Raw genomic sequence first — 12,285 nt, 5'->3', positions numbered from 1 at the left:
TTGATTATTGTTATTGGCTGGATTTCGGTTGGCTATTATTTATTTACGGAAAACCAAAACTTGCCATACATTAGCGCTCGTACAAGGACAAAATTTCCAAACTCAATTTACTTGAGATTAACGTGTTTTCTTCTCTTGGTTGCGCTTTCGAAATAAAAGTTTTCACTTGCCTTTCGTTGATCTTGAGGATTCAGGCTAAGGATGGCTCTGAGTGCTCGACGGTGACTAGATATGATATGATATGATATGATATGAATTGACAATATTCAAGCACGATTACTCTAGTTGCAACAACTGAATTATTATCTCTATCTAAATGGATGAAATGATTTGAAGGTAATTAATTTGGTTGCCTCACAAAATAGATCAAATATAATAGTTAAGTTAATTCAAATTTAAACTACGTAAAAATTAAAATAATTGAATATTATTATTAAAATGATGATATTCAAATAAAAGAGAAGTACGGAATTTCTTCAGTTATTTTACCTGTCTTAATTCTAAGAGATTTTATGAACCACTTTGTTCTCATAATGGTTTTGAACTGACTGCTTAAAAGGTTCTCGATCAATTGCCTCGATCAGAAGGTTTTGAAGAACAGTCTTGATTGTGCATAATGCAACTCTCTTCTGAGTTCATTATTTAGCATGCGGTTTTCTACCATTCCTCCAGATTGGCTTCTTTCATCTATACAGAAGTTAGGCCAATGGGGAAGTTTCAAGTATATATAGATATTATTTTGGGCCTTTTTATCCGCCCTGAACTACCCCTGCCCTCTGGGTCCAGTGCAACGGCTGAGTTACATCCACTACGACTTTTCTCATAGTTGCAGGTAAAAATTATCGTACTTGAAACATATATACAAAGATAACCTTTTCTAATATTGCGACACCCTACCCAAAACAGATAATATTTGATGGATGGTTTTATTGCACTGCGTGTGCATGCCAAATGTTTTGTCCTCGACAATACCTTTCAGTGTTTTTGGGCATTTATTTAGTCATCAGCGAATGTTTAAAGAATTCCTCTGACGCACCGGGAAAAAGAACCAACCAACACAAAAAAATGTGAAAAATGAAGAAAATTAATAAAAATCGCATGTAAATGAATCTTCAGGGTATAAAATTTCAACACGACGTTTCGCCCTTGATATTTCTTTTCTGTGAGACAACAGCAGGTTTTTCAGCGGGGGAGCATCGCAATGCTCGGCAGAACTTTTTCTGCGGTAATATGGCAAGGAGCATTGATATCGGCTGGATCATTCTGATAAACTTTAGAACCCAGATCTCAGGATAGATTGATGATATGACTCCGATAATCGACGGAGCATCCATCACGAGGTACAGCCTCAAGTACATGAAGTACTTCTTTTTCGTCTTCCTGTTGTTTTCACTTGCGACGACGGTTGATTTTCGGATATTGATGACCTTGTACGTAGTGTAGATGAAGAGAACATTGTTAAGGATGAAGGTGATCACAGGTGCCAAGCCAACGTAAAAGATCACTTTATAATTCACCCCGTCGTAGACGCTCTCGAAATTCGGCTTCAGCACTGACGTTGTTGGTATCCATGGACAGAGTTCAATGAAGCAGGTGATGGCAGTAAACACGGAACTGGAGCCCCATACATAGGCCGCATACTTAAAGGACTTCCGGGCTTCCACAGACCCTGTCATGTCGTTGCCGTGTCTCCACCTCAATCTGGTGATGGCCAAGGTCATTTCCAAGCATATGACGTTCAACCAACCGACGGCACCTATCGTTGTGAACTGCAGCATCAACCCGAACACTATGTACAACCAAGTTGGTCTCAGGAGCTCGTAACATAAAAAGAAATATCCCATTACAGATAAAACTACCGCGATGCAAACTTGGCAGATACAACAGCTTAGTACGGCTTTGTCGTAGGCGCGATTGCGAAGTTCGGGGTCGAGGATGCACAGAACGACGACGATGACGAAAGGAATGCCGTGAATTAAATACGCGCCAATCACTATACTCGCACCCCAGGGGAATATGGGAGTGAAAACACCGTCGCATCTCTTCGGCCGCTCTCTCCAATCCACTGGGCATGACTTCACGTAGACCGTACCGTTGCGATCATCGACATCCATGCACATATCCACTTCCGTTAGGTTTCGGGAATATTCCAAGTCAGCAGCTTGTATGTCGTTCACGCTTTCGCCACCTTTAAAACCCAAGTTAATGTTTCTATTTATTTCAACCGCCAACTCGTGACCAATAATAATTAGTTGCCAATACTCTATCGTTCATAATAGTCGTCTGGTACTTCGAGAGGTCATTTAATGAAATGCAAGACAGATTGAACCGAGTTACACAGTCGTAACACTAAAGACAATCGAAAACAAGTGATATATTGTTTGCAAACTTGCGGCGTGTCAGAACATACCCTTACAGAATGAGGCATTGCAAGAAATGAAAGGATCAATAGATATTTAGGGACCATTTTATGCACGGAAAACAGACATAGGTACGCGTAGTGATAAACAACAAACTCGGATCATGCACGCCTGACGCGGAGCGATTGCATAAAGCGCGTAACATTGCATAGGTGCAGCAAAAAAGGTATACATTTTTTGCAGATAAGCAGCGCTTGTAATGCGATAGTTCTCAAGCCTGTTCTATTCTGTAAAAAGTATTTATTTCCGAGCAGTTTAGAGTGTATCTAGGTCTCTCTATCGGTCTTCTTCGATCCCCCCCCCTCTAATCAAGTGTACATGCAGCGATATTTCCAAAATAGATTAGATTCGTAAATGAATAGAGAATTATTAATTTTTATAAATATCAAATCGCATTCAATACAAAAGGAAATTGAGGATTTAAATACATTATCTTTTAACGTATGAGAGTCGAGTCTATAATATTAACCCCCTGAGATTCTTCTCTGCTCTCCGATCGACTAAACTGAGAGAATATTTTACTCAAATTTCATTGCAATATTAGAATTCTATGTCGGAAACTGAATGCTATTGTTACCGATTAAGTTTCTGTAGGTGTGAGTATAATTGAGCGAAAGTTTACTTACTTCGATAGCAGCTGGTGGTATTGAAGTCCGTTTGATTGCCATAGTTCGCCTCGTTCAAGATGAATTCGCTGTTGCTGTATACGGATATCACGCAGTTCAAAGTCCTTCCGAAACTGTATCCTTTTGGGCAGCATTTAATGATTTCACTTGAAGAACCGACAAGTAGCACGGCAAAATACACGAGCGAGAGAGTGGTCAACATGTCACCAATTATTTAATAGGACTGTCTCCGACAGTGCCAACCACTCCACGCGCGTCTCGTACTCTCGACTAAAACTATACTAATCGTAGAGAAGAAACCGCATACCTCACTGCAAGCCCACTCCGTTACCTCAAGCTACGCGTAACTACTCGGGAATCCTCATTTTTCAGACGGAAACACAGACTCGCGTCAGATGTGGTATTGCCCATGACGCGTGAGTACGGACTGAATGTTGACTCACTCTTCGAATACTGTAGTGGGGTCGATATTTAACATCCTTTACACGTGTTAGTTCAGATTCGATTGTTATCGTGGCCCGCCACACGGTTCCACTTTCTGGACATTGGTAAGCAGAGCGTCTTGAGACACTGTGTTCTGTTCTCTGTGTAAGTAAACCAGTCTGCTGCTTGGATTCATTGGCCTGTCAAACGCATTACATTTTGTGTTAACCGAGGTTACCAAATAGGCAAATCGAACCTATACGGTTGCGTCGTGTCGACATGTTAGCTAGAAAAATAGACATAAGCTTTATTAGCATTCGCGCATTTGTGTGAACATCTCATGTTTTCTTCTTCTACAGGTCTGTAATCGTACAATGCAATCTCTGTTGTCTTAATATGAACTATCCGCAGAAAATAACGGGCCGGAAACCAAGTGCCCGCAAAAGTTAATGATACTATCCTACTTGCATTGTCTTGCAACGCAAACCCAAGAAATGCATGTACCGCAGTTTCTTATTTATTTGTTGTTATCAGTGAAAGTAGATGTACTTATTGTTAGTGGAAGTACAATTAATTATGATGCAATTCACCATGTACCAGAGAAAACCCGGGATACATAATTTCCTTCTGATCCAACGTACTAACCCAATGCTCAGACTGTATCACTCTGATGTTGCAGCAACTAACGATTCTATGAAACAATATCTGAGAGAGAAATTCGATCGTATTCTTTACGTAAGACGAACTTCTAATTCGTGCGGATAATTGTTCCTCTACAAAGCACTGTAATTTTATCATCAAAATCCCACGGTGGATGATCACATTTCAATATTATTAATAGTGCAGTCTATTCCGCGATGTTTAACATATTATTTCGTAAGAGATGGCACCTGTCATTATAAGCTGAAAATATTCGTTGTGTAGGATGGTGTCTTCCCGGCCCCGAGCGACGATGTATTATTTTTTTGACGATTGCGCGTGAACGAAATATTGGTGTTCAGCTTCGATACGTGTGCACAGGTTAATCTTTTCCGTTCAATTTCTCCAAGTTTCAAAAGTCACTTACTTCAACATTCTCGTAGGTCATCAAATTAAAGTTCAACAGTTAATAAACTGTCACGATTGCGAGAGACATTTCGTTCGTACGAATGAAAACATTTTAACATTTCGTCATGTAGTGGGGATATCGTTACACACTCGTATTACGCACTTCTTTAAGAAATATTGTATTATTTATCAGCGGCAGACCTTGAAGTTGGAGGAGAAATTTCGGTGACTCGTATTCACATCTACACATTAGAGAGGTACTTTCTCAAAATGCAAACGGAAGGACATTTAACAATAAGTTATATGTATAAGTAAGTGCATGGCCACTGCCGACAATTGGAAGCTATTAAAACTTGGACAGTTGCATCATTACAGAAAACACTTTCATCGATTTCCGTTATATGGTAGTTGAAGTTATCTGGAATCCCGAAAACCACTGCCACTACTGCATAACACAACCAGCTTAAGATATTTCTACCGGTAATAGAAAGACTGCTTTCATCAGTGAGTCTTGGAAAGATCTGATTGTGAAATGGCCTGCTTGCAATACTTGTAATAAAGTAACAGTTATTTCTGGACGTAATGCTAATTGCAGTCTTCGCTTCGCTAAATTTGGATAAAACCATCACAGAATTATATAACAAGTCTTGCGACAGTGGACAAATTTTCGTGAAAATCTAAAATATGTGGATTCATCTCGACCGTTTTTAACGTTCTTGTTAGGTCAATTAGAAATTGGTAATTTGTTTCACAATCAGCAAGGGCACTACACCGGAAACTGACATCTAAAACCAAGACTGATCGATGGAAAATCTTACGGAATCTCTGATTTCATCTGAAAAATGTTATCAACTGAATGTAGATGATTCGAAGCCTTCCAACGATGAATCACACTACTAGAGGATGTGACGGGATACTGACCGAGGTTAGTTACTGGGGTGCGAACATCGTAATGCACATCAATGTTATTTATGTAGTACTATGCTTCACAGTTGTTGTCTCCTACTCTATCTTCGGCGACTTACATAGATCGCCGGACTTACAGCCGCGTAGTTCTGCGACACAACACCTGCCTTATGATGATGGGATGCACTTTGACCATATCAGGCGTATGCACGCTTTGCCACTGGGAACTCAATGGCGTCTTGACGGTTCTCTTGTGGTTAAGTCTACAATTCTTCACCCTAGCACCCGCTTTCTGGTTGAATGTTATCTGCTTCGACATGACCCTGGTGATCACATAGTTCCGACGGCTGATTGGATCATTCGACAAAAGCGAAAGGGAAGAGAATCGCAGATTTCTCGTGTGCGAAATATTCGCCTGGGGAATAGCTTTGGTGCCAACTTTCTTGGCTGGAGTCATGGAACTATACTCAGCGGAGTCGGTTATTCCGGGTTTGAGAGCAGGCAACACGATGTACAGAGAAGGGCCGAACATCACGGTCAACTTGTACTTCTTCTTTGTACCTCTGGCCACCCTATTCCTCAACAATATCATGTTTGTGTACGCGTCCTGGAAGAATTTCACCGTCCAAAAAAGCATCGCTACTGTGAATCGAAGCAAGGCTAACACCCTGAAGAAAAAGTACTTTCTCTTTGTTAGACTCTACCCGTTTATGGGTACTCCGTGGTTCTTTGGGATGCTCTTGGCCTGCTTGAATCATCTCTGGATTCTCAAGACTTGATAAATAATACAACCAGATTTGTGGCCTTTCATGCTGTTAACAAAAAAACAAGTACGAAGAAGCATCGCGGGCAAGATCGTCTTTAAAAGAACTGGTAACCAAAGCTCGATGAACTTTGCAGAAAATATTATTTAAATTATACACATGACACTCACATCGTAATTCGAACGCTGCCCTGCATCGTATGTATTCCACCTTACATAGCGACTGCAATGGTGCAAATGGAGTTGTAGATATTCTTGTACATGTCATGGATGTAAAAATAAACAATATTCAACCACAGCTGCATTGGGGTCAAATAATTGATTCAAATTCCATCCACACTCAAACTTGTCGGAGAACACCAATTATGACTCATTGTTATTAAAATATTATGACTGAATTCAAAGTCTTTGGAATCATCCCTATCTCTCGAATTGGATTCATATTATAAACAAAATAGATTATGTTGTACATGGAACTAACAATAATGTTTCGGTGAATACTTTTGTGCTAAAATTCGCGAGCTTGACGCTTGATTGTAAGAAACTTGTGGAAATAATGAGGTCTGTTCATAGATTTTCACAACCAGTATGAGATGAATTAAGAAAATAGAATTGAAACTTTGATAATGAAACAAGCTTGAATACCATATCAAATAATACATCCCAAATTAATCGTTATTCTATAATGAGCCTGTTATTGAACGCAGGAATTTTTCAATTCCGCATTCTCTAAATGGATAAAATTACCCCGCTTGAAGCGTTATTGGTCTTGCATCATTAGCAAGTGAATACCGTAATCTCAAAAGTTATTTTTAAATCTTAATTTCTACAATAATTAACCCCACTACAAGTAACATTCTTACACCACAGGTAGGTACAGGTTTCAGAAACTTTTATAAATCGGAATTTCCAAAAAGCGTGTGAGCTAATTACGCATAATTTTTTGCGATGGCGGCTTTCATTAGAGCAAAATTTATATTCGCGGTTGTATAGAAACCTTTGTCCAAGAATAAACCTTTGCTGTAAAGATTGTAATTCCGTGGACGATAATTTTCTGATAAATCTGTGAACTCTGTTATTAGACCGATTTCTTTTTTCTCGAATCTTGTTCTAGTCGAAGAGCATGATCTCTACTTTTTCTCCGATTGTACATAATTGGCTAGCGATAATTCGAGTAAGCGCAAGAAATTTCAGAACGTCACCAGCGCGCGGCTGCCATTCTTTCTTCTCAAAGCCGATTCGCTTATTAATCTGCGAAGGGTGGCATCTCCAGCAATTACTCGTCCCTATCGTCGCGAGATGATCTAACTGTGTTACCGGACCCCTTTCCGTCATCTTCGCAGGGAAAATCCCTCCGAAACAACACCACCCTTCCAGAACACCCGCCTCCCCTAAAGAAAATATCAAACCATCTTCACGGAACGCTCAGTCGATGGTCCGGACGAGTGAAAGGGGAAGATGGAAGATGAGGAATGGAAGAGGCAGGGCAAAGATAAGGCATAGTTAGGGGACGTTATATTTCCACGAAATTCAATTTAACCAAAGTCACGTTTCGCATCAGGCCTGATATCTGAACTTTTGAAAGGTATGCGTCGTAAGTGGAAAATGTTAAAAACCATTCCATGGTCATATCCAACAAGTTCCAGCCGGACTCTCGTAATGCATTAATAATTTGGAGAAGCTTCAATCGTCCCGGTATGATTTGCTATTTTCGAGCCGAAAAAATACGAGTTTCCACGTTTTCGATTTAGACGTGTAAAAAAAAGTAATTGCAAAAAATTAAATACACACACGCTACACACAGGGTGAATAAATTGAGTATGAAATCACAGCGTTTGTTGAATCTGTTCACTACTATGCTTTGGTAAACATTCGGTTGAATGTATAGAGGGCATAAAGAGAGCGAGAGAGAGGGTGAGCTGTAATCCTCCGCGCATTTAATTATCCATGTTCATTAGCGTATCCCGATTGGTTGATCGGTGATGGATCGATGTGACGTCATGGGAGGATGTCCAATCAATCAAAGGATAAGCGGAATTATCCGATTACGGGAACCGTCGCCGCAAACAACTACCCTGGCTTATGGATTCGGATTTGATCGAAAACTTTTCTAATCGGTCCACCGATGGAGATTCTCAGCCTCCCATTCTATCACATGAATCATTGAAAGGGCTGCTTGCTTCCTTTCTCTCGAAGAAAATAAACACGTTTCACGCTGCTTGATTATGTAGTGCCGATAAACACTGACCTCAGATTATAACGAAAATGATGATATCATTTACTGTGTGGGTGCGAGATCTGTTTCAAAAATGTTGCAAAAAATCATGCCACAGAAAATTCATGCACATTAAATATTTTTTATTTCTGTATTACGCACAGCGGCCGAATGAAGTATTTCGGAGTCACTTTCAGAGAATATTATCATCAGGAACAACGATTAGGAAATACCTCTAGAGCTGAGATTTCCGTTGGTTGTCTTTCCAGCTTGCTGCAGCTTTGTACCTGTTGCACGTCAATTAATCTCTCTCGTGAAGTAAGACCGAGGTTCGACATTGATTGACGCAAATAAGAGAAGATCTATTGAACTTGCAGTTGGGCGGGTGTCTAACAATGTGTTATACTTACAAAGTCGTGAAACTCATTAGGCGTAAGAAATTTTTTAGTGTGTTAAAGTTGCAGAGTACGATCATTTTTATTAACAGCTTCGAGAATAACTTTACGAGGGTTGTGTTACAAATCCGAAGGCGAAGAAATTTTTAAACTTTCGAAAAACCAATTCACTCAGAGTGGGACGCGGCTTCTCACAAATTCGGCAACGCCATCGCATTTTACGAACCCACAAACGTGAAGGCAGTTTTATCAAATCGTGTACCATCTCACCCTTGAATAACATTACTGTTTTATATTTCGTGAAGTGAAACAGAGATACGAAATTGTCAATATCCAAATGCAACGGAACGTTGTACTGAAACAATCATTTTCCTGCATCGTGTGTCTTTTACTCTTAAAATTTTTCACAACAGCTTCTGGTCTTACATAAATTGACACTCAACTGTGAATTATTTATATCCTTTTTTCACGAAAACGAATCACACGCAATCTCAGCCAGTAGATACATTTTCACCATTTCGACGGACAGTCGACACGCGTCTTTCAGTTCAAATTTGATTACAGACACGTTGCAGAATGAAAACGGCCTCCTAGGAATAAAATTAATTCGTTGCACTTGGCGCGAAGAGACTACGAAGCGTGTCGCGGCACCCTCGGCAGGGTGTCATAGATACACATAGATACAAACCGGCAGCATCCCCTATCATAACGCCGCGCCGTCACAACTGAACCCGATACAAACTATTTCATTTGCCGTCCGGCTCCCTCACAAAGTGCCCATCCCTATAGCGGTCGGTGTAATGAAATCATAATTCCATTTGGGGTGACAAAAGTCACGAAACGGGAGAAGCTGCATTCGCGACTAGTCAGATCGATGTTTCTCTTAATTCGAAGACGCGATACAAATGTCGTTAAATATTAATGCCATGTAATACAGTAAAATTCCGGTACATATATCTCGGTACGAACTGTGGCTGGTTTATTTATCTCTTGTTAATAATTTGAGTGACAGGTTTCACTGTTCATTCCATCGCATCGTGCATAATAATGAATTATGCGCGTGGTGGACTTGTTTGCAAGATAAAAAGGCAGAAAAACGGAGTTCGAGCAGACACGAGAACGCGTTAACATTTTTTCAGCGCATATAAACGATCGTATTAAGGTTTGTTTTGTACACGGCACTGGTATAAGTTATCGTTTTTGTGTTTTTCTATTCTTTTTGTCATCATCTCGTTCCGTCGCCTCCGCTTTTTACTTTTATTTTTTGAGAACAAGGATAAAGCTTTTGAGAGATTTTCCGAACTTACAAGTGGATTGCCTCGCCTTTGCTTGTTCAATTTTGTAGCCTATATACATAATACATATAGGTGTATGTATACAAAATAAACGCCGGAGGGAATAAGACTAGGTGGGCCGGTGCGAAAGCTATTGAAATGAGACCATTCGATACCGGAACGCATAACTTTGGTTTTATTGGAAATTTAACCGTAAAGCTATACTACAGGAGAAAAAGGGGCCGATCGAGTCTCGTGGGACGCTCAGGTCATTTCGATGAATTTCTATTTATTGATCTGGCTACAAGATTCTATATAAAATTTACAAAATCCACAAAATGTAAGGCCTCGTTTACATAAATACTCCCAGACCCGCCCCACCCCCTGCAGCTTCAGGCCAATGCACCTAGGTGTAATATACAAGAAACATCCTCCCTTCTACTCTGCCCTTGCAAAATTTAACGGTATGCTCCCAGGATCGATGTACGCGTGTCAAATATACATTCACTCCGAATGGAAAAACCGTTTTAGCAATGATTACTATTTTGGTACAGATGGTAGGAATTGCTACAGAAGCTAATCGTGCCCTAAGAAGGACTTGAGGAGCAAATATACAAATCCCCATTTTTTTTTTTTTTTTTTATTTAATAATTTCTGTTATAATAATTTTGTACTTTTTTGCAAAACGGTGCTTTTCGCATAATAATACAGCGGGGAAAATAAGACATTCTGTAGCACGCGAAGGGGGACAATACAGTTATTTCGTGGCAATCTCCATTAATCACTGACAAGACAAAAAAACGACTCCGTTAAATATACGAAGCAGAAAGTAAATTCCTGGAAAGCTTAGGCGCTTGAAGGGATTAATCAAAGAAGTATAAGCGAAGTATCCTTCGTTACTAATTGAATTTGTTGGAATAATTAGTGAGGGTTGACTCTCCGCGATGTAGCGATGTGAAGGACTTCGGAGAGTCGGTGGTACTGGTTCTACGTTTTAATAAACAACCGAATTTCAAATCCTCGGCTCTAAATTGCTGAAAGAGGAAAAGTATTCCGTAAATTCCAGAATATCGAGAGACCAGGCTTTAGTTCTCCGCGACTGCATATTCAACGAATGCTAAGCGAGGCCGCGAGCTATCCTGGAACTTATTCGGGAATTCGTTCGCGTGCCAGCAATTCATGTCGATCCTACGGGAGCAGAAAATCTGGCTTTAGGTCAGATTCACGGAGGCTGAATGGGGGAGGACACGAGAAGAGAAGAGGTTGTCAACCACACCCTCTGTACGGAACAGTCACATATGCTGTACAAATTCAATCTTCCCTATTGTCAGCCAGTGAATTGTAAACTCACGAGGATACTAGTGTGTCGAATTGCAGAGCGGAAATCATTTCGAGGAACTCAAACAGCGCTGCGCCGTATTCATCGCAGCCTGCACCTGCGGTTCTTGTAGATTCGATCAACAATGTTGACACAATGATTACAAAGGTCTTATAAGCAGACTAGGTTATACTGGCAGAAAATTTTCATGAAAAATCGTGATACTTATACGTATTCTAGATGAAGACATCGAGTGCCGTTTGGTGGAGGCGAACGAGTAGTTTGACAATGTGGAAACATTGGAAAGATTAGAAAATAGAAAGACCGCAATGTCAAATTTTCAAACACACGAAAATCTCTTAAATACAATTTGGAAATTTGAAAATTCGAAGTACAAAAAGTCGAAATACAGAAAATAAAAGTGTAATATAATCATATAAACAATTTCGACATTTCTATGTTCAAACGACTTGTTTTATTCATAAAGATTTTGACGACTTCATGCTTTGAATTTTCGATGTATCAACTTTCTTCATTTCGAAATTCTATGAAACGGATTTTCGCGCCTTTGGAATTTATCATGCCGATGCCTTCAAGTTTTGAAAAGTTAAGTGAAATCTGATACCCACTAATTAACCGAGACCTTCAATTTCCCCCAGGGAAAAGCGAATCGAGGGTAATGAATTGAACGAGCTATTGTGACCGGATATTTTTCACCTGGCAAAACCCGGCAGTGACAACTCGTCCTCATCCATAACTGACGGGTAGCGTGACGTTATTTAGGCGAAAACACGCGGCATTGTCCACTAATCTGTTCACCGTTCCAGTCCTCACGCCGATCGTAATGCTTGCTGTGAATATGTCGTACACAACCGACCGTCCACGCAGGCAGATAGAA

The 12,285-nt window shown here is 40.1% G+C and overlaps 2 protein-coding genes across 2 annotated transcripts in view; both read right to left on the bottom strand.

The window, feature by feature from the left end:
• Window positions 1-12,285, bottom strand: part of LOC124179304 (cuticle protein 19.8-like) — a 229,578-nt gene that overhangs the window by 111,950 nt on the left and 105,343 nt on the right. The window lies entirely within an intron of this gene.
• LOC124179302 lies at window positions 434-3,345 on the bottom strand. Its single transcript, XM_046563507.1, has 2 exons — window positions 3,047-3,345; window positions 434-2,188 (listed from the first exon to the last, which is right to left on the bottom strand). The coding sequence occupies exons 1-2, from the start codon at window positions 3,246-3,248 to the stop codon at window positions 1,128-1,130; spliced, it is 1,263 nt and encodes a 420-aa protein (XP_046419463.1). The 5' UTR covers window positions 3,249-3,345; the 3' UTR covers window positions 434-1,127.

Source organism: Neodiprion fabricii, chromosome 4 (genome assembly GCF_021155785.1).
Source record: "Neodiprion fabricii isolate iyNeoFabr1 chromosome 4, iyNeoFabr1.1, whole genome shotgun sequence".
Taxonomy (NCBI): domain Eukaryota; kingdom Metazoa; phylum Arthropoda; class Insecta; order Hymenoptera; family Diprionidae; genus Neodiprion; species Neodiprion fabricii.
The sequence above is the reverse complement of the archived record's forward strand: the minus strand, read 5'-3'. Positions and strand labels throughout refer to the sequence as shown.